Source organism: Penicillium mononematosum (genome assembly GCF_028829835.1).
Source record: "Penicillium mononematosum strain IBT 11891 chromosome Unknown utg000002l:1.0-8112719.0:1.0-8118358.0, whole genome shotgun sequence".
Taxonomy (NCBI): domain Eukaryota; kingdom Fungi; phylum Ascomycota; class Eurotiomycetes; order Eurotiales; family Aspergillaceae; genus Penicillium; species Penicillium mononematosum.
The window spans coordinates 1379799-1404624 of NW_026643272.1; the positions used below are offsets into that span (position 1 = coordinate 1379799).

Sequence of the window (24826 nt, forward strand, 5' to 3'; positions counted from 1 at the left end):
GAAGGGAAGGAAATAACCGAACTATACTGCACTACCCCAAGACCCAAACCGTGTCTGCGAATCCGCCCGAATCTCTCTAACTGTCTGAAACCGAGATTTCGATCAGCAAAAAACGTCATTCAGCCTGGCTTCTCTCGGGCGATCGAAGGGCATCGCAGAGGGCCAGGCCCACACTCTTGAACAGATTGCGACCACTGATAATGCTTCTATTGGCACCAGTCCCGTAATGGCGGGTGTAAATCAGTTGCCTGTGTCAGTTGCCGCCGATGGCGTGCATGGTCGCAAACGCAATGTGACTATTGCGGGGATCGACAGTTCCCCGGGGAGTATCGAAGATATGGACGACAATGAGGCGCGAGAGGAGAAGAGACGTCAGCCAGTGAAGCGCGCTTGCAATGAATGTCGACAACAGAAAGTAGGTCTCGCGTATTATCGCAAAGTCTTCAGGATTCCCGAGTTTGACTAACCTTATCGGATTGCGACAGCTCCGATGCGATGTCATCCAAGACCCATGGACAGATTGTTCGCGGTGCCGTCGACTAAGGCTTAGTTGTAAAATCGAGTCCAACTTCAAACGTGTTGGGAAGCGCAGTCGCAATGCGGAAATGGAGAGGGAAATAATGGAGCTTAGGAAGCAGATTGCTAGTGGCCAATCAGTCTCTGGAATGCCACAGCAACAAGCAAGACAATTGACACCCAAGCAAGAATCGAATCAAGTCAGTCCTGCAGTCTATCAGACCCCATCAGCCATGTCCGCAGATCAGTACATGGGGTCTCAAGAAGCTGTCGCGTCCCTCCTGGACCTTCGTTCGGGCTTCGATGGTACCAACTTCATGAGGAATGGTGGGCAAATCAGACGAATTGAGGATGTTATGGTTGCTCCAGAGAAAGTGACAGAACTGTTTAATATGTGAGTTCTCATTTACCACGTTTCGGTGGTTGATCTAACTTGTTCCTGTCAGATTCTTCACATACTACCACCCTTTCCTTCCATTTTTGGACCGAAATCAGTCTCCCGATGATTATAATAATTCCTCTTCATTGCTTTTCTGGACAATCCTCAGTGTCGGTGCACGGCGCTATCAAGGCGATTCGAATTTGCTGAATTCTCTCGCTGGTCCAGTCAGCCGGCTAGTCTGGAGCACTCTCGCAGATATCCCTCAAAGCTACCATGTTGTGAAGGCTCTTGCTCTACTATGCTCGTGGCCGTTCCCCACAAGCAGCACCTCGACAGATCCGACCTTCATGCTATGTGGCATGATGGTACAGGTTGCTATGCAGCTTGGTCTTCACCGGCCTTCTCACACTCAGGACTTTAGTAAATTCCGAGTGGAACTGATTGAGGATGAATTGAGAGACAAGGTGCGAACCTGGGCGATTTGCAATATTGTTGCTCAAAGGTATGTACAAAACTATAGTCATTTACTGCTCACCTTTGTCTCATGTTTTACTTTGCAGAGTTTCCACCGGCTATGGACAGCCATCGTCTACTCTTTACGACTGGACATTATCCTCGAGCGATTCGTTAGACCCGAACTTCAAGCTTCCTGAAAATATCAAGCCAAGATTGGAGATTGAAAAGTTCTGCGACAAGGTCACCCGAGCGCTTTACACAAATCGACGCGATCCTGTTGGCTTAACCAGCGACCATGAACGGTCAACGATGATTACCTTTCTGTCGCGAGACTTTGAGGAGTTGGAGGAACAGCTTAAATCGCAGAATGACTGTAAGCCCCCCAAAAGTCAAGTTGCGATATATTGGATGCAATGACTAACGACATCCAGGTATTACTGACTTGTTCCTCCGTGCTGCTAATCTTCATTTGCACCTTTCGGCGTTCTTTGACGAGCCAACCACTAAGAATTATCGCGAACGCGTCTTATCTCTATACGTCGCTACGACCTCATTCCTCGAGGTTGTCCTTAACCTTGAGACCGAGGTTGGCCCTGTTCTCTCTTATACCCCATACTACGTCTACCAGATGATGGTTGCCGCCGGCTGCACTCTTCTGAAGCTTTGCAAGAGCTTCTTCGCCTCTCACATAGACATGGAATACACCAAGAACCTATTCAACCGTACAATCTGGGCCATCCGAGGGGTGTCAGCGTCCAGCAATGACCTACCCGAACGTCTTGCTGAAGTGTTGGCTCAGATGTGGAGATTGGGAGGAGCGACTCAACGGGCGAACAATAGTACCGATGTTGACGACTCCCTGCGACTCAAAGTACGCTGCCGGATGAGCATGTCTCTACTTTTCGACTCTGTGTGGCGCTGGCGAGAGGATGCCAGGACTAAGGGCCGAAACATTGAAGGTCAGTATCCCTTTACAATTCCAGGTATGGATAAGCAGTCGTTAACCTTTCATTCTAGCCTATCTCAAAAACCCAACAAACCCTGACTCGGCAGCCGACTCCTCGGCCACTTCATCTGTCGGCCCTGTACACACATCTACAATCACGCCAGGAATCACTGGGAATGATCCCAGCCTTGCCCGGCACCCCTGCTATCCCAGGCTACTCTTGGGATTCAACCGTCCACAAGCCAATCTAACGGACTTCCAAGTGGCTTCATTGAACCTAACTACGAAGTTTTCGATCCGTTGAACTGGCTGCTGGACGGGCTGGTAGACTTGCCTTACTCATACTCCACCATGGGTGGGATAGAATCCCAGGGCATCGCATAGACTGGTTTGTCTAATATTTTCTTGGCGTTATTGCCGGGGTCTTTTTTTCTTCTTATTTGGGGGCGTGACTTGCGGTGTCTGCTTGTATCATTATACCACATATTCGATCGCTGATACTTCCCAGGGGGTTGTTCATGTCTTTTCCATGTCTATATTTCTTATAGGTAGTAACGATGTTCTTTCTTTTCCAATACGATGCTATATTTGGCGTAAAATCCTTTGAAAAGTATCCGTCAGAAAGTAGCCTCATGCAATTATAAAGTCCGGTGCATTATGTACGTATATCACACCGAGTTAATTTTGGTCGCTTCTTTTTGCGACAGATTCGCTCCGTAGAAGCTATTTCGTCCTAGCAGTGATATCATTTCTCATCTCATATTCGTTTGCCTGGACGAAACCTATATAATCTCGGTCCTGGCCCTTTCTTGTCCATTTCTTCTGTTTCCCATTACTTCTTTAGAATAAAATGGCTTTCCTTTATAGCCTCAGTTGGATCGAGGTGGAACCACGCGTTGCAGCTATAGTGCTATGCATACTTATTCCCTCTATCTTTTGCTCTGTGGTTGCAGTTAGTTTGGTGTTTACTTCCTATCTCATGGCTAACGTTGGTGACCTCCCCCTATGTGATAGTCGATCGAAGCACAAACTCGCAAGATGCTGATATGACTTGCTAAATTGGCAGAAGCAAGTTCCTTTCCCTGCGCGCAAAGACTATTTCTCGGTTTTATACCAGCAGTACACGTTTGTCGTGAACGGGCCCAGTATGATAAAGAAAGGCTATGAACAATTCGCAAGTAGCTTGTTCGAGATCCCACGGACCTTTCGCTTCGGTCAGGTCATATTATGCCAGCCGGAGTTGATTGAAGAACTAAGAAATAAACCGAGTACTCTTGTCTCCCCGAGCCATGGATTGATCAGGTAGGGCTTTCAGTTGGGATTCTCTATGTTTATAGCTAAATATTCTACAGCTCCTCCAGGTCTCCCATGTTATGCCTGGCTATTTCCCGAAGGGAATGGGATGGCCGAAAATTGCCAAAACCACGCCTGGTTTGATTCGTGCTACTGTTTACAAGCACTTGCATCGGTATATGCCCTCTATGAATCAGGCAATTATCTCGCAGCTGCAGACCCTGGACTTCAAGGATGGGGGTAAGTTTTGCCGATTTTATAGGCGAGATGGTCTCTAACGTCTTCAACCCAGAATGCAACGTCGGCTGTTTTGATTTGGCATACTCCATTGTAGCCCGCAGTGGCAGCTTTGCTCTTGTCGGCTCGCGGCTTTCTCGGAATGAGGAATACCTCAAAGCTGTCAAGGACCACATTCTTGGGATGATAGTGACCACTCGGGTACAATTCCTTGTTCCAGATTGCTTAAAACCGTGAGTGAGATACCTCATTGATTCCATTTTCCGAGAACTAAGATACAAATAGCTACATCGGTGGGCTCATCGGTCGCCTGGCCACTCTGGGGACTAGTTGGGATATGCACGCCTCGCGTAAGATCATGCTAAAGCATTTTGATGCACGTGCAGCAGAATATCACGCCGAGATCTTCAGTGGCAACCGATCCAGTGCGACCAATCTCGATGAATCGGACAATCCGGTATCCCTGCCTCCTCTGCGCCCCCCTCCAATGACGCCAGGACTGAACAACCTATAGGTTGAGATCTTCCAATGGCTGTATGAGAGCAGTGTCCTTCGGGAGCGATGGACATATGCAGAGGTGATAGGCGAAATGTTGCTTCTGCAATTTGCCTTTATCTACACGACGTCCTATGTATGTACTCCGTGACTCCGTGCGCATGTCATAATCCTGCAATCTGCTAATTTAACCAATAGGGACTCTACGGCGCCCTAGCTGAGCTAGCTCGACGACCTGAGTATATCACACCCCTGCGCGAGGAAATTGATCTGAATTTCTCTAGAATGGGACCAACCGTTCCAGCCTGTGATGGCATGGTCTTGATGGATAGCTTCTTGAAGGAGTGTCAGCGATTGCATCCCCCTTCAGCACGTACGTCTATATGTGACCACCCATGGGAATCATGCATGGCTAATGTACTAACATGGGTATTAGTCTCTGCCCACCGGGTCTGTGTTAGTGACCTCAAATTCTCTAACGGTTTGTTCTTACACACACACTACCAGGCCAAGGAAACACTGAGCTGATCAATCATGGAATGGCACAGGAATCACACTCAAGCAGGGCTCTCATGTTGCCGTCCCAAGCGGAATCATCCAACGATCCAGCGAGCACTATACGAACCCGGACGCGTTCGATGGTTTCCGGTTCGTCAAGCGTGCAGCAAGTGGAGCCAAAGACTCCCGGCTGGTCGACCTGAGCTCTGACTACCTGGTTTTTGGAATGGGTGCACATGCCTGGTAAGTCTTATTTCTGGCTGGCGCTTTAATTTTCATGATCTGGTTTCAAATCCAACCGCCCTCGTATCGGCTGACTTTTGCTCGTGTTTGCAGTCCTGGACGATGGATGGCTAGCGCACTCATGAAGCTCGCCTTCGCGCATATCCTGAGCCAGTATGACATACTCCTTCCTAATTCGACTTCTCTTCCCTTGACTGGCTCGCTTTCGTTCGAGGAGTTTTATGTGCCCAACTTCGGGCTGAGGATTGCCCTGCGCCGGCGCTAGTAGGGATATCTCAAGGGGACCGGGTGTCTGGTTGCAGGTAGAATTCTTATCATGTTTCGGCCGGTACACATTCATATTTACGTCAATAATGTAGTGCTAATAGCGTCAAAATGAAAGATACCTTTGGCGTGTTGAGACTTTCCAGGGCTATCCGATAAGCTGATAAGAGCTCAACTCCGCTTATCTCCAACTGTTCCAACTTCATCTCCAGGGCTCTTCATCCTTTTCCATACCTCACTAAGTTGGATCGGAATCATGGCTTCATCAGCTTCCTCCAAGAAATCTCGATCTCTTCTAATCCCACATAAACGCGCTCTTCTACCCTTACAGACCAAGCGGCAAGGCCGCAAAGTATACAAAGTCCTCAATCCTAGCGCCATCCCCACAGAGACGAGCATCAAACAATCATACGAAGAGGAGACTCAAGAAAGGAATAAGCCCGCGAGTTCAAGCGAACATAATAAAAGCGCAGTTGGAGACGAAGACTACGAGCTCCAGCCCCCGCACTTTGAAGTCTCATTCGCTATGCCGCCACAGCCCTTCCTCGACCCACCGACGTGGGAAGCGATGCTCAAACGCAGCCGCGAGAGACTAGCAGCACAGTCAATAAAAGATGAATCGGGCTCGGGCGCGGATTGGGAAGATGAATCGGCAGAGCGGGTGAGACAACGAGTGGAGCGCGAGACGGAGTATGGGTCTATGGCTATTCGGGGCCGGTCAAGTGTACGTGGGCGTGGGAAGAGGGGGAGGGGGAGGGGCAATGTGTACTGGGGTGGTAGGCATTGAGTTGATGGGTTTAGAATGGATGTGCATTTAGATACCCCTTGGTTACCAGGCCAGGTTATGACCTTTTGAATAGTTGGCTGCCTTATACAACCCAGGCTTCGTTTCAAATAATATCTTTCTTAAATCTCTTGGCCAGTGTAATATGGTGCTAACTTGGTCTTGCTTTCATAGAGTACATACAGATGTGTGCTCATACATCATACACTAATACATTAACTTCAATGAACTCATTTACACCCAGTCCTGGAGCCAATAGATATTGCTTCGTAGACCATCTTATGTCGCACGACGTGAAAGCAAGGGGCAGCTTGGGAGCCCTTATTCGGTCCAGGACTGATAAACAGGCTGTAAATTCGATCTTCACACATGTATTTATGATATGAGTAAACAAAACAAGCTAATGGTACATCTCAGAGGCCAACAGAGGAAGAAAAACAATGGAATCATCATCATGGGTTCGTGTTTCATAATCATCATAGATCTCATATCAAAAGATCATCTCGGGGCATCGAAGCAATTGGGAAACCAAAAACAACAAAAAAGCAAATGCATCGTGAAATCGTCGGACAAGTGTTTGAAATGCGTGAAACATATCCAATCATAAATATGGGAATAACATCAGATGAAATGGAAAAGGGCATCATTTAAGTCATCTCATAGCCACCTCGGCCGTAGCACTAGATGCCACGTAGACAGGGCCACCGATACTCTGCTTGAGAATCTCCCTCCGGACAGCCCGCTTTCTCTCGTCTCGTCGCTGGCGCACACGTCGCAGGCGATTCCGCACATTACGCCATGACATTGACCGGAGCCGCAGTCCCCAGCGAGGCAGAGACCGGAAGGGAGTTGGGTTTAATGGGGATCCTGTTCGGAACATGCCTTGATCAACCAAGCTACCGTTGCTGGTCATTCCATTGAACAGGCGTTTCATTTCTGGGCTGCGCCGCGCCAGAGCTGCTGGGCCGTCGAAGACGATGCGCCGCTGGGGCAGACCCAGAGAGTTGTTCACGATCATGGATTCATCGGGGTGCGGTAAATCTTCCCGCGTCGGCGAGGATTCCTTCTCCGGGGACCCCGGTATGTCTTCCCAGAATCCGCGAGGCCGCCAAAACGGATAAAGACGACTGTCCATTTCCATTCCTGCAGTTCGGTTCTTGGCCGATTTCATGGAGAATGACCGAGCTATAGTGTTGAAAGAATCCGACCGAGCGCGTGCGCTCCAAGTACGACGGACGGAATTCCATCGTTGACCGAGGCCCTTGTTTTCATCCTGGACGTCAGGTAATGGAAGCGGGGGAAGACGTCTGGTGCATGGCGGCTTGGGTGGAGGACGAGGGTTCTTTAAAGGCGAGTCGATATCGAACGTTGCTATTTGCGATGGATTGTCGGGTGTGCGAGGGGGTTGGGGAAGATCATAAGAAATCCCAAGCGCTTGCAAAGGGCGTCTCGAGGAGGCTTGTACTCGAGGGTCAACAAGCAGCAGTGAGTGATTGTTGTGCGCGAACAGACTAACGGCTGTAGCCTCCTGGATCTCGATAGGTCCCGGCGAAGACGAGGGAATCGAGCCTTGGGTGAAAGGCAAAGATGGAGGACGCAGGGTGGCCATATCATCAGAGCTAGCAAAGAGGGCATGCATATTGGGAGGTTCGAGTAGGCTATGGCGGTCAGGCGAAGCCAAAACGTTGTGACGAGGCGGGGACACCGGCTGATGCTCACGACGCTTTTGCATCTCGAGGTCAATGGCTAAGTCGTGGCTTCGTAGACTGTCGGAAGTAAGGGAAGTCGCACGAGAATGGTTCCGGCTCGTTGGCGCAGAAAGCGACGAGCTTCGGGGTGGTATGGCGGGGCGCTCGGTGGGACGACTCCGCAGGCTGTTGGAAGTGAGAGAATTCGCGCGAGAATTGTTCCGACTTGTTGGCGCAGAAAGCGATGAGCGCCGGGGTGGAATGACAGGCCGTCCCGTGGGACAGACCCTTGAATCTGTCTCGCGAGATCGAGTCGACGTTGAATCAGAGACGGTGCGTTTCTTCTGCCTTTGGATATCTGTGTGGCCCGTCGATGCTGTCGGAGGACGACGGCCTGATCGATGAGAACCCGGTTTGGAAGAAACATGGCTGTTAGGACGGGAGCTGAGAGATGAACTTCTCTCCGGTATGACCACCACGTTGATAGTTTCGATATTGGGTTGTATTGCACTGTTGCTGGTCTTGGCCGAGAACGACATCTCGGATGGTCCGCTTCGAGCATCCTGGTCAGAAATTCGAGCGGACTTGTGAACCAGGCGGCGTTGGGATTCAGCGAGGGAACCATAAGATGTACGCTCAGATCTTGTTATGGGAGAGCTGGCAGACCGCAGAGAGCTTCTTTTTTCGGTATGCCGGAGCATTCGCTGGGCTCGTTTCGGAGAGTCAATTATCATAGCCTCAACAGTGGATGCCGAGGAGATGACCGACAAGGGACGGTTATCTGGTCCACTAAATCCCGCTGGACCATCCGGTGATGGCGACCCAATATTCCCACGGGGCTGCTCCATTGAGGTACTTGCTTTGACTTCATGCGCACCATGGACCCGGTCTCGCAGACTTTTCTCCTTCATCAAAGAGGCATCCAGGTGCTTTACATCCAGCGCATCTTTCCCGGGTGTTGGATTGTTATAGACTGATTGAGTGTGTTTCTGTGCAGACTTGCGCTTTCCAGCTAACGGTGTTGGCGACCCATCGATCGGGTTTGCGGCCCAATGCCCATCAAAAGACTCGAATCCGGTGTCGCATTCGGTTCCGCTATGCTGTTGGGAAGCAGATGGCGGAGACCCTTTTGTATTTGGAAAGTGTGAAAAATATCCATTTGAAGCGGGTGGCTTTGACGGTTGCCTCCTTTGTTTTGGTGTCTGGGTCGTGGTCTGAGACACGCGAACCGGGGTGTCCATATCTTCTTCCGACGAGATATTCTCCAAAGCCGTTTGGAATGAATCAGCCCGAGACGATGAGGAGAAATAATTAAACTGGTTCAAGGTAGGTCGCTTATTCGAGTTCGTTCGGGGAGGCGTCACATCCGGGGTTGGAGGCTTAGAGGGTCGGCGAGGGGTTAACATCCCAGATGTTGGTATGTCTGACAGAGAAGAATTCATTTTCTGTGTTTGTTCGTCAACCACGAGTTCTTCGTGGCCTGCACCCGGGGTGTCAAGGGAAGCGACGGTGTCGCAGTATGTCTCCCATTCTGATCCGGGGAGACCGGTTGGACGACTTCGATGCTAGGAACGATTACACCCCGCCGAGGGAGCGTCTTGTGAGACCTTAGTAGCGGCCGTTCGAATGCTTGCAAATCCTCCGACGACCCCATCACTTCCACGCCCGGCATCTCGGAAAATCGGAAACAGCACACCCGCGGAAACCTGGAGCATCCACGGTCGCTTTTGTGAATTCGATTAACGTTTAGATACCTTTGGGTATCATAGTACGGAGTAAGATGTCTCGTTCAGAGTATCGCAGGGGTCGCATTGCGCGTGAGCACTTCGCGACCAAGATGCGACCAATAGTCAAAGTCAAAGTCAACGGTTCCAGAGGCTTTGCTTTGTCTCTGTATGATGCAGGGGGAGCTGATCGTCCGAAGTACATTCGAGTCCACCACGAAGGACAAGCAACGGTTCAGTACGGAGTACGGGGCATAGGCATATCCTTTCAGAGATGAAGACTCGAGCTCGACCTGTCTCTGTGCAATGTGAGCTGTAAGGGTGGGGATGGACGATATTGGCGAGTGGCTGGGGAGTCCAGTCTCAAGCCCTCTTATCTCCGTGTTTCAGCTAAGTAAAAGATAATAAAGAATAATCATTCAAATAACGTAGGATAAAAGAACTAAAGAAGAATATAGCGTTCAAAAATGATCGCATGAAAGATTGAATAATATGACGAAGAGGGTGCTTTTCGTGCCACTTTCCCGCTGCTTAGCGCCTGTTGCCTATTTAGGTAATATTGATGCCTTGGGGCCTCATCTCATTGAGATCACACTGGTGATCACACTGCAGATCCATCACACTAGCTTCTATGGAGTAGCTATGAGGACCCTCCCACATTCCGATCTTGCCATGGCTTGGAGTTGGTCTTATTAATACTATTGTTTGAGTGTGAACCACTGGTTGGTTACTGCGTCCTACAATGTATGATGTATATGCTCGACCTCATCTACAATTTGGACCATGTGGAGATGTCAATACTCCTCAGGCGCACGGAGTAAAGTCACCTGTGATCTCATGGCTCTGCCACAGCCCTTACTTGCCTTGTTGACCCTTGATGCAGGTCTCGAGACATACATACATTCCTAAGATGCACATCGTTATTACAGGGCTCTCAGAAATGAAGAACTATAGATCCCAAGCAGCCCAGTCCAGCACGGCATATCATAATATCACAGCATACATAGAATAGTAATTAAACAGTGCCTCGTAGCATGCATGGTCTTACATACAACACATCTATTTCTAGCTCTTATTCCAAATTTCGCAATTTTGAAATCGATCCTTTATGCTTGATTGGTCTTCCCTTGGGTAGATCAAGCTTTGTATCCTCTTGCTTATTGGTCCCGCTTAAGGGACCTGACTAATTTGAAAAGGTACACCTAGCCGATATTGTAGTACGAATATATCAAGAATGTAAAGACGGTAAGTTTTCGAAAACTTGAATGGGGTTTGCGTTTCTAGCCTAAGAAACCCTCTATTCGGCATCCATTATCTATTCATGCCATTCAGTCTGCGTAGCCACTGTATACTTGTACTGTGGCGCCCAATATCACTTTCCATGTCGGGAAATATTGAGACACTCATTCAGACCCCAACCATACGGTGCGCTAGATCCAATAAGGGTTAGGGTAAATTTCCACCTCTGTACAGACTAATGAAAGATACAAGAATCTATGATTACTAGTAGAAACTAGAATGTTCCATGCAAACTGAGCTAAGCGACCAGAATCTGTTAGCACCATAAGATGGCGTGACTGTGGTTGGACAATTTGTACCTGCAATCAACTGCTCTGGTTCCTGCTCCTCATATATTCACAAAACCACTACCCAGCAACAGCATGGAATCTATTCTCTCTGCACATGAAATTGGTGAAGGGCTTCCCGTTCTGATCATTCATGGATGGCAAATGGAAGGAAGAGCCGAGGAGGTGGACTTTGAGCCGATTTTCAACAAAACACCGGGACTTCGCCGGATTTATGTGGACCTTCCAGGCATGGGCGCAACACCCGCGAATAATGTCAAGGATCTGGACGATATATACCTTCGCCTGGTGCAATTCATTGATTCTCGACTTGGGAATTCAAGATTCTTACTTGTCGGTTCATCATGTGGCGGCTACCTTGCACGTGCGATAGCTCAAAAATATATTGAGCAAGTCGATGGTTTGCTATTACGCGTACCGCTTATTGAGCCAAAGGACAGTGTACGCGATCTCGATGCTTTCAAACCTTTGGTTGCAAATGAGCAACTCATGTCGAACATATCAGCTGAAGACAAGGCACATCTTGGAAATGTTCTCGTTCAAACGCCGCCTTACGTTAAAGCTTTAAAGGCGAAATATGAGGAGGTTTACCTTCCAGCGGAGAAAGCAGCAGACAATAAGGTGTTGGATCCGATCCGAGCAGATCCACATCGATATCAGTTATCCTTTTCGCTCGACGATCAAAGTGCTAAGTTCTTCGCACCCACACTTGTTGTGTGTGGTCGGCAAGACGAGAGCGTGGGTTATCGAGACAGCCTTCGCTTGCTGGAGTTGTATCCACGATCGACTTATGTTGTTCTAGATCGTGGTACGCATGGCCTTCCTATTGATGAGACTGGTCTTTTTGAAGCTCTTGTTCGTGATTGGATAACACGGGTTGATGAATGGCGAGGTCACACGGACAGATAAGAGCTATCCATGTCAATAATCTATACAAACTCCTCCTAGGTAATACCTAGAATTAAAGCGGTCAGGCAGGAATTGGGGTATGCCCTATGTTGTACAAGATCCGATGGAACGGTAGGTTTCACAATTAGGTGGGAAGGAAAATGAATGATTTAATCTGACATTAGAGCCCTAGAGTACATCGTAAATGGATATTCCCATAACGAATAGGGAAGAAAGTTCAATATCGTGCTGGAGGGCTGAACCTTCCAAGGTTGCCCAGGTGCCCGGAATTTCTGGGTAGTTACTAAGCACAATACGCCCCCGGGGCCCGGGGCCCCAGGGCTACGCTGTATGCAATTGAACTCTTTTAGCAGTTTCTCTTATATGACTTGACCTACATAGCCATGTGGAGCCAAATATGTCAGGATGTTCCTGGGACTTCTATGTTATACATAAACAGGGCCCCGTCTCATACTTATATGCGCCCTCCTCACTTCCAAGGCATGCCTTTGGTGTTGGAGCATTCCGGGGAAGGGTTAAGATCCGCACCATCTCGGGGCTCCCCGTACGAATAGGAGACTTCGACGCTTAGCGGATATTCTCAGAATGGTAATATAAGACATCATCATAGGATAAAAGCACATGAATCCGTGAATCCGGAATCCCTACTCCGTACAGGTCCAATGAGTCCTAGCATGTGGCAACGGGTGATGACGATATCAATCCCCACACAAGCCAGGGTTTCGAGGCTTTTGGAATCAGGTCAAACCAGCATTTTGTATGAGGGAAAAAAAGGTTACAGATTACCTTGATAAGGTGGTCTGGGAATATTCCAAGAAAAATAGAGAATGGCCTATACAGGTTAGGAGTCGACAGGGGTCTCTGGTCTCTGGTCTCTGGTCTCTGGTCTCTGGGGATAAATGGCCCCAAAGAAAGAATATCCTAAGTATCCTAAACAGATACTCATTGAAGAAATTCGAGCATTGAATGAAGATAGATGATTACAGTGGATCAGTGGCGTTTCATGACGTCCCGAGAGGTCGAACCAGGATGAGAAAAAGACATTGGCCTTGGCAGATGACATCGGGAAAGATCTCTCATTTCGTCATAGCTCTCCCCCGCCATCATCTCCTTTCTCCTTTTTTCCCTCTTGATTTGTGTGTCTTTCTAGTCTTTCTAGTCTTTCTGGTCTTGCTTTTCTCTCTATTCCTCTTGTTTTGTGATTTACAAAGTCCTTCAGTGGGGAAATTCATTCTTCAACTTGTCTGACTTCCCACCTTGAAAAATCCCTGCTTCAATCGCCATCCTTCTTCTTCTTCTCTCTCTCTCTCTCTGTTTCCCTTTCTTCTCCGAAAGACATCCAATACATCTGCTTATGAATTACGATTCTTCTTCGATATCATGAGTACAATACAGAATATCAAGAATTTCATTCGGCATGGCAAGCAGGCCCGCCTTGTCACCCCTCATTCTGAGCCCACCACCGACGTCTCCACCATCCATGCAGAGCCACAACGCCAACCTATAGGGCAATATTCACCTGCTCTCGAGGCTTTTGGCCCTGAAGGCCGAGCCAATGCCGTCCACAAACCTGATTCTCAGGTCAGACAGGATCGCTCCGTCGAAATCGAACGTCTTGTCGCAGAGGAGAATATGAACCGGTCGAAGATGCCCAAATACCCCGGTTTAGAGCGCTGGATCTTGGTAGAGAAGATGGGCGATGGCGCGTTCAGTAACGTCTATCGTGCCAAGGATTCGACAACGGAATATGGCGAGGTGGCCATCAAGGTCGTCCGCAAATTTGAAATGAATAGCAATCAGGTAGGTTCTGCCGCAAGGTGCCTTTCTTATTTTCCCTGTGGGTTTTGTGTTTCCGTTTCTTCGTGGTTACTTGGGTTGCAATATGTCTATAAACATGGCCAATACGTTCTGTAGAACGATCCTCAATATCCAACGGTCAAAAAGATCCCCAAGGCGGCGGAGGTGCGCAAACAATTCTTTCCTGACTCGACTTGCTTCCTGGCAATAATGACTTGTGTCTGTCGGTGAAACGACACGCTACCCTATAACATGTTACTGCCTATATGCGTGGCTGCGCGTCCTGCCTGGTCATTGCTGACTCTAGTCTTTTTACAGCGGGCAAATATTCTCAAAGAGGTTCAGATTATGCGCAATCTTGACCACCCCAATGTCGTCAAATTGATCGATTTCTCCGAGTCACGGCAATATTACTACATCGTCCTCGAACTCTGCCCCGGGGGTGAATTATTCCACCAGATTGTCCGATTGACGTATTTCAGCGAAAATCTTAGCCGTCACGTCATTCGCCAGGTTGCGGAAGCGATTGAATATCTACACGAGACATCAGGTGTCGTTCATCGGTTTGTCATCCCCGTCAGTAGAAATCTGGTCTGGCGAAAGCTAACAGTTTTATGAAGTGACATCAAACCGGAAAATCTCCTATTCTATCCAATTCCCCACGTTCCCAGCAAGAATCCGAAACCTCAACAGCCAGGGGACGAAGACAAAGAAGATGAGGGAGAATTCATCCCCGGAGTTGGCGCGGGTGGTATCGGCAAGATCAAATTAGCAGATTTCGGTCTATCCAAGGTGATTTGGGATAGCCAGACGATGACGCCTTGTGGTACCGTCGGGTACACAGCCCCAGAAATCGTCAAGGATGAGCGTTACTCCAAAAGTGTGGACATGTGGGCCATGGGTTGTGTTCTCTACACACTCCTCTGTGGGTTCCCTCCGTTCTATGACGAGAGCATCCAAGTCCTTACCGAGAAGGTGGCACGCGGCCAATATACCTTTTTGTCACCTTGGTGGGATGATATTTCCAAGTCGGCCCAGGATCTGATCTCGCATCTCCTCACCGTGGACCCCGAAAAGCGGTTCACCATCAAGGAATTCCTCGCGCACCCCTGGATACAGGGTACCGACGAGGAGACTACTGCCGCGGAAGACGCACCCCCTCTAGCAACACCCCACCTCCAGACCCCCGAGAAAGCCGCACACCAACTCGACTCCTCCGCCGCCGAACACGGGCCTTACCAGCCCGCCAGTGCCCGCTTCCTCGATCAACCATCCGTTGCAGCAGAGCGCCGCATGGACTTCCGATCTCCAGGCGCTTTCAACCTCCGTGAAGTCTTTGATGTTGGTTACGCAGTGCACAGACAAGAAGAGGAAGGAAAACGCCGCGCGATTGCGCGCCAGGCCAACCGTGGTGGCACGGCAGGATTCCAGTCGGCACTGGGTGCTCTCAACGAAGATTATGACGACGAGCCTGAATACAACCACGGTCTCGGAGGCCAACCACCAGCCAAGGTGGCCAAGAGCCAGGGGGATATGGCCGGGATGGAAGCCAAGCTCCGATCCACGAACCTCGGCGCGCAAAGCAGCGCTGCTCAGGCACGGCAACCACCCAACCAGACAAAACCCAAACAGGGCTACGGTATGCATGACGCCAATGTCGCTAATGCTGCAAAGACCTCTATCCGCAAGCATCAGCAGCCATTTGAGCTTACTCTAAGCGGTTCCACATTGCTTGAGAAGCGTGGCCGTCGTAATCAACCGGTGGCATAGACAGGATGTATTTCTTCCATCGGGGTCATGATGTGATGTCTCCATAACTTCTTTGCACTTTGTTGATGAGCGATATGTTCACAGATATCTCTGCGTTTTTTTTCTCATCGTCATTTTCACTTTCTTTGTTCGGTTTTTCAAGCTCGTTGCGCGTTATCGGATCGGTCCCGGCGAGGAACCTGCACGCTACATAGTCACAATTGGAAAAATGGGTGAAGTGGGTTTTCTTTTACGCTTACTCTTAAGTTCTCGGGGAGCTTACTTGGACTGGAACGGAGTTCTTCCTGGTCTTTTCTTTCCTTTCTCTTTTTGCTAGGGTTACCTAGGTATGTCTATCAATGTTCGCTAAGGATTCAATAAGCATATTTTTCAATATTCCAAGGTTGGAACCTTGGAAGGTTCACGTCTTTCATATAATCTTCTTTTGGTAGCAGTCTCCAATTGGGGATGCAGCGAACCCATTCCTGGCCACTGGTCTATTGGGGTATGATCTCTTATATCCTGAGTCCTTGAGACTATTTTCATCCGTATATGTAGACATAGACCGGTATTGGACTTTTCTAGGCCAAGCACATGATGCGATTCACATGGCAAAGAATACAACATGGACATCCAACTTGGAATTAAGAGGGAAAAACACAAACTTGGTATCTTGATTGGTATCTATGTTCAAGTCCAGAAGCCATCTAATGGTTACTGGATTATAATATATGACGACAACACTCTATCCGGTCCATAGATTCCCCCGAGTGCTTTGAGCAAGTCAATCCATTGGCCGAATCGTTCAGATCGCAATGGCAAGGGGACGGATCCGTAATATATGGATGTGTTGTCCTTTTTGAGTCGTGTTCCTATCTTGCACTTTCCAACACAAGCAGAAGGCTGTGTGAAAATCGACAGTATGCATGACAGTTTTGGCACACTGAAACAGGAGATTCAACCCCTTGCTTCTTCTTAAAGAGTTTGCTTGCCCCGAGTCTCGATGGGTAGGAGACACATAGCGACAAAGGAAGCCAGAATCAACCCGCCAGACGCATAGATAGGCGCGTTGGGGTTCGCACTGCCAGCATAGATGCCGACAAGCGGAGCACAGAGACCCGCAATGCGGTTCAAGCAGCTGGAGATACCAGTGCCAGTACCGCGGTTCGGGGCGGGGAAGGTCTCAGGGGTATAGGCGTAGAGGACACCGTACATGATGTTCTGGAAGAAGGCCTCGAGACAACTGCACAGGAGCTGGATGTCGGAGTTTGTGGATGCGGTGAAGCAGAACAGCAACACGCCGGTGATCAGGGTGGAAATGGCCATGGTGCCCTTGCGACCAACGTACTTGATTTCGACGGTCCAGCAAGCCAGAATGGAACCAGGGAGACCGACGATGGAGGTGATGGCGTAATTGCGGTAGGTGATGTAGTTTGAGTTTGTCTCGCCGCCGGATTGGGAGAGGTACTGCGGCAAGAAAGCGTTGAAGAGAGGGTAGCCCATGCCGATGGTGGTCCAGCAGAACCAGAGCAGAGCGGTATTCCAGCCCATGCGCTTGTTGGCAAACAGGGGCGCGATGCGCTCCATTGAGAATTTGGAGAAGAAACGGCCCACGATTTGGGAGTAAGAGAGTCCTGTCTCTTTTTCGTGTACCTCGGCATGGCCACCGATTTCGTTGAGGATATCGTTGGTCAACCAAGTCTTGGCGCCGTTCTTGTACGCAATACCGTGAACAGAGGCGACGGCTTCTTCCTGGCGGCCACGGGAGAGCAGGAACTTGGGCGACTCATACAAGTGGAAGCAGAAGAAACGCAGGATAAACATGACAAAAGTGATGGCACCCAGAGTGAGGACCAGATAACGCCAGCCCATGTTCTTCTCCTTAGTGCAACCTTCATAGCTGGTGCAGCTGAAGTTGGGGATGAAAGCCCACGCAAGCAGACTGCCGATTAGCTGACCAACGGGCCACCAGACACTCAACATGGTCAACAGGTTGCCGGAGATAAAGGGGAGGAACTCCAGGAAAAGGGCACCATCAACAGGCAGGTTACCACCCACACCAAGACCCAAGCAAGCGTACAAAGCAGATGTTCTGCATTCGTGGTTAGCGAAAGATACAGAATGCTTCCTTCATAAAGACTTACCCAATCCAAGTGGGGCCACCGGCGGCAGCAAGGCCAAAGGCACCAGTCAGGAACAGAGTGGCGTTGAAAGCAAGGCGACGACCAATAATATCAGAGGCGATACCCCAGAACGAGGCACCAATACAGAGACCCAAGAATAGAGCGCAAGTGCTGAAACGCACCCACGTAGCGGAGAGTCCGAATTCGTAGGAGAGAGGGGTCAGCGTCAGGGCAACTCCCTACACATGGTTAGATTTGATCTGTGTGATCGGTTTGACTTGATCTCCTACCTGAAGCCAAAGGTTATCTGCTGTCCAGCCAAAACCACAAAGGATGAACAGCTGCCACTGGTACCGGCCCATGCCGATATCCTGCAGAGCTCTGTTGATCACCTTTGACTTGCCTGTGTCGTCGAGTTAGATCAAAATCCCAATTGCATGGGGTCGCCACGCGGGGACCAGTGTGAAAATCCGGGAGGAACATACGGTCGTAGGCAGAGTCATTGGTAGACGTGGAAACATCAGACTCGACTTCTGCACGAAGGGCTTCGAGGGTCAGATGAGTTGAATCCTTGGAGCCAGCAGCACCATTCTCTGAGGAAGATGAGCCGTCCAAGCTCTGGTTGGACTCCTTGTCTGCCTTTTCCGGGAGGGAGTGGGCAGGTGCATCGGCGAGTGGGATGACAACGCTGGGGAAAGTCGGACTATCCTTTTTGAAAGGGTTAAATTTTTCGAGTCCCATAATGACTGTTCTATATGGCGCTTTGGAATATATTTTTCAACTGCCTGGGATTTGCTGTTGTCCGTCGAGTATGTCGCTTTTCGCACGTTCTATACCGTTCAAGTATCGCAGGGGATTCCGTGAGAGGTCGAGGGTGGATCTACAGATGTGGGGAGCTGCAATGGGGTCATATATCGTGAATCCGGGGGCAATCCGCTGTGGGCCGAAAGTGGCGCAAGGACAATGGTCGATATATACTGCTGTCGAGTTTTGCAGATGGGCTTGTTGCTATCGATACTGGATTTGTCGCAATCGCTGTCGATGAGATGGTCGCCGGGTTGGTGCAAGGTCGCTTGCTACTGAATAGCGAATCCGAAGTACCTCGTGCTTGGCCTTTGTTGAAATTGATTTCTTTTTCTCTCACAATGTGGTGATGAACAATAGAGATGGTCCAAGAGCGTGCACTAGAAGTTCTGCCACAAGGATTGAAGATAAAACGCAAAGAGACAGAGCTCTAGCAAGAGGTATGACGAAGTTAAGGCAAGCTGGTATGCCTCCAAGATGTTTCGAGAAAGGGACTTGGGGAATTGACAGAAGAGGAAAGAAGAGGAAAATAGAATTGAGGGATTGAGGTGCTATATAATAATATTAGGAGCATCCCAAGGATAGGCAATACGCCTGCTGTTTTTCTCTTTTCTCTTTTTTTTTCTTTTCTTTTTGTATATTACCCAATGGTTCTTCTAGTACGAGATGTCGTAATTGGCCAAGCCCGAAAAGCGGGACTGCGAAAGGGTGCACATGTGTGATGTTGATGTCCTGTAATTTGAATACCAGGGAAAAAAAGGATGACTGGGTCGGGCCCGGGACTGGGGTAGTCGGGTGCTCTACGAAGTCCGAACATATTCCCGAGATCATACAATGGATATTAGAACCTTGGAATGTATTCCAAACTTGGCAAGTCGGATATGTTTTCGGGTTTGGCCACCGCCCTATAAATGCACTACAATATACGGATATCTCTCTGGAATACTTGTCAATATATAGTACTTGTCACCTCTTGTTTTCTTGCGGCTAGGCTTCTATAGTCATAGTTAGATCATATCCTCATAATTAACAGTCCAATATGGTTGGTAGATTGGTAGATAGGTAGGTAGATTCAACAGTCATCTTTTATGGGAGTACCGGCAGAATCCAAGGGCGGTCCGCCGAAAAAAAAAAAGAAAAGAAAAGAAAAGAAAAAAAAAAGGGCTCCACTATGGCGTACACAGCGTATTTTATTAATGAAATTGTTGACGTTGTAATAATTCACAGCCGCACAGGGAATGGCTTAAGATGAATCCCTCAAGATCTCGGTGAGTGTGAGTGGCTGACGTTGGCCGCTTTACTTTGTAGCACGGTCCTTCCATCTTCTCGGGTTGAACGCCACCAAGGCAAATCCGACATACACATTCAGCCTCAAGGGTCTTCACCTGCTCTACCTTTATACATCTAGCTACTTGGTATACTGGTATGCAGAAATTAGGCGGTCTAATACATGTATAAACAGCATATCACGAGTAGCGAGTATGCACTTTGGAAGGTGTCGAAATAATGAACAAGTTTAATGAGACCTGAGCCGAGACCCCATTGGCCTCCACGACCCACCGAGAAAATTTTTGCAAGAAGGCCACTTGATTCGTACGGCGTACGGAGTACCCTCTCGCTACCCTTATTTGGGGCAAAGTATTGAGAGTATTGTATGGAGTATGGAGTACTCCGTACTGAGATCTAGAAACCGCATGCGTGCTCCGCTTGAACGTCACCCTCAATTTTGCTCTTCTTACCTCTTTCCCAAGGTATCTAAAATAGATATATTTAGCACTACCATATAGCAACAAACACCGACCCTTGCGAAGATCAAAATCTAATGCTCCAACCTTATAAAATAAGTAAAGTCAAAGGGTTGAACTCAACTAACGTTAAGACCGTAAGTCTTGGCGCGCATCTATGCCGCATTCAGAACAAATTCGCGCCCTTGACCAATCACAGCTCGTAATATCCCTGTCACCTTCGGTACACCTTCCTGGGTAAATTACTGTCACTTGCCGTTTTGGGTAAAGCCCGGTGGTATGCCGACGGTAGCCTCTCGCCCGCTCGGCAACTGCTCATGTTCTCGCCTTGGACTCTACAATGTGGAGAATATGTGACTACAGGCTATGGTACTTGTGTGTCGAACATCCTCAATACTATCCGGTTAATCGTTTCCTTTTTCCAGGGTGGAAAGTCAATCTGGAAACTGGGAGGTCCAGGAACTGTAAACTGCTTCCCACGTGCCGGCCATGCGTCTTGGCAATTAAGGAATGAACTACTCTGCACGCTTCGATATCAAAGTTCCCGATGGATTATCTTGTTTTCGCAACGTATGTGTGTATGTAGTGGCAGCAATTGTTGCCTGCGCTGAAGATGCATTGGCTTAGGGCAATGCACTCTTTAGAGACTGGGTTGAAGGGCATGTCCGACATACTTTATGCATCGTACCATTGCGTGTCCCATTGTAAAACACGGACTGACAAATTTCGAGCTCCACACTGCCTGAGCACAGCACCTGTCAGCGGCTTATGATGTCCCTATACCTAGCCAGGTGTTGTGCGCGATTTCTTTGAGCTATACGAAGTACCTTGTTGGGCACTTCACAAGATTGTAAGCGCGCTATGCAAGCTTTGGTGCGATCGAAATATAGAGGTCCATTAATTGCATTATATCTTGTGCAAGACTAACATATGAAGGCGTTCCCAGGCCCGCCAATACTTTATTCTATGTACATAATGAAGACCTAACCGGGCAAGATATTAGACGTCCATGACAGTCAATCCTATGGGTCTCCCACTTTGAACATCCCAAACAGCACCATTGCGCTCGGTAAATAGAAAGATCGCCTATACTTTCTATACATAATGTCTTGCTATAAATTCTGCATATGTGAAGACTTCTCCCCTGCGGATAAGACACTAGAGTTTCTCGGTGCGTCTGAGCAACCATTCAAGGTGACGATAAGCCACACGAGGCTGGTACTGCGGTTGCATATGACCAGACTGGTAACTCTGAGCCCACATCAAGCCACGCTCATAGTGCTGAACACCCATGACGCCCTGAGGGCCATCAACGCCAGACTGGCTATTCTCCGCAAAGACATCGGCATACATCAGATCCGGCATTTTGATATCGATGGGGGTATCAGGCTTCTTCTGGAACCCGAGATGGCCGTTCCAGGTCATATTTTGGATAGCCAGGAGCGTGCCGTTGGTGATGACAACCATATCAAAGTCACCGTTTGAAATGAGAACGCGGTTAGTAGCCTCAATCACCTGCGGCAAGACATGCTCGATCGGGTTCGCCGAAATATCGCCTTCTCGCTCCGGGCCGGAGTCGCCACCGACGTACACGGGCTCGAGGGAACACCCGCTCCAGGCCGTCTTGGGTGCGTGTAGCGCTCGCTTGACGTCTGCGCGATCGAAGTAGACGCTTGAGCCAGGTGCTTGGTAGTCGAGCGAGGTGGGGAAGGCGAGAACGTCCCAGAGGAGCGGGCACATCTGGTTGATCTCGTAGACGTCGAAGCATGGGTTGATGTGGAATATTTCGTTGTTGACGAGGCTAAATAGACCACAGTCGTCGTCTAAGGAGCTGGATAGCAAGGGCGGCTGGACTTCGGGTGGTGGGAAAGTAAGGTACTTGTCGATGAACTTCTCATATCCGCAGGATTTATGCTTCTTGTCGAGCTCCGCCATGAATGATTCGTTGAAGTTGAAGAGGTTCAGATTTTGCTGGACAAAGGGCACAACGGGCACTTCTTCCTGCACAGTGTCGAATTGTCCAATGCATGGGTCGTATGCCAGCGCACCTTGGTAAATAGTCAGTTTGCATTCCAGCCTTCTAAATATCCATGATAACTCACCGTCTAGATCAAAATACTCCTTGTCCTTCTCATCGAGCATCGCAGCTGAGATGTAGGGCACATAACGTCCAGCGTAACTCTCACCAGTAACATAGATCTTGAAGTTCTTGATTCCAAAGATCTTCTGGAAGTTCTTGAAGAACTTGACAAAGTCCTGTGCTGTTTCTTCTTGTGAAACGGCAGTTGGCGTGCCGACAGAGTAGCCTGTTCCGACGGGCTGATCGACCCTACGAGGTATTAGCAAGATTTTGGGTTCGTCTGCATGACAACTACTCACCACAGCACATTGGTCAAGTTCACCCAAGCATAAGGGTTCTCCACCGGAGCAAAAGTACCAGGTTGCCATATGAACCGACCAGTCTCTTGCAGGAAACTTTCCATCGAACTGCATCCAGGGCCACCGTTGAGCCAGATGGTTACTTCGTCCACAGGCTCATTAATTGTAGGCTGAAATATGAAGAAGAGCGATCTGGAACTATTGTTCATATCAATCGGCACCAGACCAGAATACATCTCGCCTATGTCGAATGGAACCTCCGGCAGAGAGTCCACCAGGTAACCTGCAGGTCGATTAGGATTTTTGCTGCTGACAATGGTATAGCCCAACACTCACGCTTAGTGTTCTTGTTCAAGAAGCGGTAGTTCTTGTCTGATTTCACATGTTTCTGGTTACGAGCCTCAACTGCCCGTTTGGCCTTCTCTTGTGGCGCACGCGCTATCTCTGCAAAGCGTCCATGTTTGGAAGCAGTCGCAAGGTCCGACCCCAGCGAAAGAGTCAGAAGAGCAGACGTCAGGACCGATTTGAGTAACATCCTGGACCAGGGGGTATAAATGGGCCAGGGAAAAAACGGAATGTGTCTCTTTCTTTTCCCCGGGGAGTGGACGCAGCTATATACCACCCCCGAAAAGCCCTACAAATAGCCCCTAATCGTGTACTTGGTAGGTCCATTTAAATTAATAAAAATCCGCTTTACCAGACTGGGTGATTCAAGTTGAATGATTGGAAGGAATCGTTAGCTTCATGCCGGATGATGCTTCTTCTGCGCCGCCTGGGCACAACCCCTTGTTCAATAGCAAGTATCCACTGATATTGACTTCGGCCATCCCGGAGTCAACCCCGGAAAAGGAAGGTCACCTGTGGACCTTGCTGCTACTTCTGTTTGTCCCTGATTTAAGTGTATCACAGTGATTTTATCTACCTTGTTAGATCATTACAACGACGAAAATCTTATAAATGGTTTCTAGAATAATTCGGCCGCGTTATGCACAGCTATCATTGGGCTCGGATGCGCGACGGATTCCGGCGAGATCGACGGTTATCTGTCACTTTGGGATAGTAAGCTCCGTGTGTGAAAAGCGGGGGCAGCTCGCAATTGGTCTGGCGTGCTTCTTATCCCGGCTAAGCATCGTTTGAGGATAATCAGCCTGCAACGGTCGTATCGGTCTGATAGGCGAGGAACCTTCTTGATAATTATTCATATGCTGTACGTACTGCTCGGCTCTCCGGTCAAACCCTCACCTGTGAATATCACCTTACTATCCCTTTCGGTGGCTAGGCTCGGCATGCCGGGGAATGCTGCCATCGAAATGATCACAGGATAAAGGTGATCGTTGTACAGAGTGTGCCTGGGCCGAGGTTCCCGTAGCCTTAGGCTATAGATGTTAAGCATGCCAAGCTTTCAAGTTGGCTCCGGAGTCACTGGCTTGAAAATATTGGCTGTTCAATGGGACTTGCTTTCTGCAACAGACCCCCTTTTCGCCAAGAGACATCAGCTGGCGTTATTAGTGTCTGTGGATATACTCGGCTTCTTATTTAGGGGGAAAAAAAAAGTTGTATCCGTCGCTATTATCTATTTAGCTAATAGAAATCAGAAACGAGAAAAAAAATGGACTCGCGGGGAATCGAACCCCGGACCACTCCCATGCTAAGGGAGTATTATACCACTAAACCACAAGCCCAGTTCGATGAAGGAGGCAGCGTATTAGCGCTACATAAGTTTAAACCAGGATTCTTGCTTCGGACTCTACATACAAGATTCTACACCAAGTAAGACTCCCAGTTTAGTTATATATTTTGAAATATGAAATATCAAACAGTTATTGCTTTCCGTGTTCTAACCTTTGAATTTTACGTGGAGTTTCCACGGGTTCAATAGTCTGTTGTACTTGGTCAAAAAAGAAAACATCATAAACATCGTAAATATATATATCATCTTTGAGTTCGTTGACCTAATTAATGTCTTAATACTGTCTGCACGCCAATCCAATTCCCTATTTCGTTAGAAAGTGCTGCTCCTTATATCCAAATATAACCTAATATAGGTCTAATTACAAATAATCAACGTTATGACCGGTATAGGTAGGTATGCGCTCCGCATGCGTTTCGGGTAATGTCTCGCGGAGATCGGAAGTTCGGAAGTTCGGAGTTTTGCCTTTGCTGAACTGCTGTCAAGCTATAGCCGACAGACACATTGAATCATATCCC

The 24826-nt window shown here is 48.7% G+C and overlaps 8 protein-coding genes across 8 annotated transcripts; 5 read left to right on the top strand and 3 right to left on the bottom strand.

Moving 5' to 3' along the window:
* Positions 1 to 226: 226 nt before the first annotated feature.
* N7519_002273 (putative C6 transcription factor (Leu3)) lies at positions 227 to 2604 on the top strand (the record flags this gene model as incomplete). Its single annotated transcript, XM_057289051.1, has 6 exons — positions 227 to 415; positions 486 to 910; positions 963 to 1400; positions 1459 to 1727; positions 1786 to 2313; positions 2372 to 2604. 6 exons carry the CDS (start codon positions 227 to 229, stop codon positions 2602 to 2604), a joined length of 2082 nt encoding a protein of 693 aa, XP_057150253.1.
* A 1069-nt stretch (positions 2605 to 3673) lies between these two features.
* On the top strand, positions 3674 to 5331 carry N7519_002274 (cytochrome P450; the record flags this gene model as incomplete). The annotated part of the gene is made up of 8 exons (XM_057289052.1): positions 3674 to 3833; positions 3886 to 4063; positions 4116 to 4287; positions 4345 to 4461; positions 4524 to 4698; positions 4762 to 4806; positions 4874 to 5066; positions 5160 to 5331. The coding sequence occupies 8 exons, from the start codon at positions 3674 to 3676 to the stop codon at positions 5329 to 5331; spliced, it is 1212 nt and encodes a 403-aa protein (XP_057150254.1).
* Positions 5332 to 5586: 255 nt separating this feature from the next.
* Positions 5587 to 6117, top strand: N7519_002275 (uncharacterized protein; the record flags this gene model as incomplete). The annotated part of the gene is made up of 1 exon (XM_057289053.1): positions 5587 to 6117. The coding sequence occupies one exon, from the start codon at positions 5587 to 5589 to the stop codon at positions 6115 to 6117; it is 531 nt and encodes a 176-aa protein (XP_057150255.1).
* A 649-nt stretch (positions 6118 to 6766) lies between these two features.
* Positions 6767 to 9474, bottom strand: N7519_002276 (uncharacterized protein; the record flags this gene model as incomplete). The annotated part of the gene is made up of 2 exons (XM_057289054.1): positions 6767 to 9359; positions 9410 to 9474. 2 exons carry the CDS (start codon positions 9472 to 9474, stop codon positions 6767 to 6769), a joined length of 2658 nt encoding a protein of 885 aa, XP_057150256.1.
* Positions 9475 to 11187: 1713 nt separating this feature from the next.
* Positions 11188 to 12021, top strand: N7519_002277 (alpha/beta fold hydrolase; the record flags this gene model as incomplete). Its single annotated transcript, XM_057289055.1, has 1 exon — positions 11188 to 12021. The coding sequence occupies one exon, from the start codon at positions 11188 to 11190 to the stop codon at positions 12019 to 12021; it is 834 nt and encodes a 277-aa protein (XP_057150257.1).
* Positions 12022 to 13401: 1380 nt separating this feature from the next.
* On the top strand, positions 13402 to 15588 carry N7519_002278 (serine/threonine-protein kinase; the record flags this gene model as incomplete). Its single annotated transcript, XM_057289056.1, has 4 exons — positions 13402 to 13821; positions 13936 to 13983; positions 14137 to 14381; positions 14439 to 15588. 4 exons carry the CDS (start codon positions 13402 to 13404, stop codon positions 15586 to 15588), a joined length of 1863 nt encoding a protein of 620 aa, XP_057150258.1.
* A 954-nt stretch (positions 15589 to 16542) lies between these two features.
* Positions 16543 to 18431, bottom strand: N7519_002279 (uncharacterized protein; the record flags this gene model as incomplete). The annotated part of the gene is made up of 4 exons (XM_057289057.1): positions 16543 to 17659; positions 17712 to 17929; positions 17981 to 18093; positions 18176 to 18431. 4 exons carry the CDS (start codon positions 18429 to 18431, stop codon positions 16543 to 16545), a joined length of 1704 nt encoding a protein of 567 aa, XP_057150259.1.
* A 2966-nt stretch (positions 18432 to 21397) lies between these two features.
* On the bottom strand, positions 21398 to 23153 carry sxa2 (putative pheromone processing carboxypeptidase (Sxa2); the record flags this gene model as incomplete). The annotated part of the gene is made up of 4 exons (XM_057289058.1): positions 21398 to 22287; positions 22342 to 22568; positions 22619 to 22901; positions 22955 to 23153. 4 exons carry the CDS (start codon positions 23151 to 23153, stop codon positions 21398 to 21400), a joined length of 1599 nt encoding a protein of 532 aa, XP_057150260.1.
* Between the last annotated feature and the right edge of the window lie 1673 nt (positions 23154 to 24826).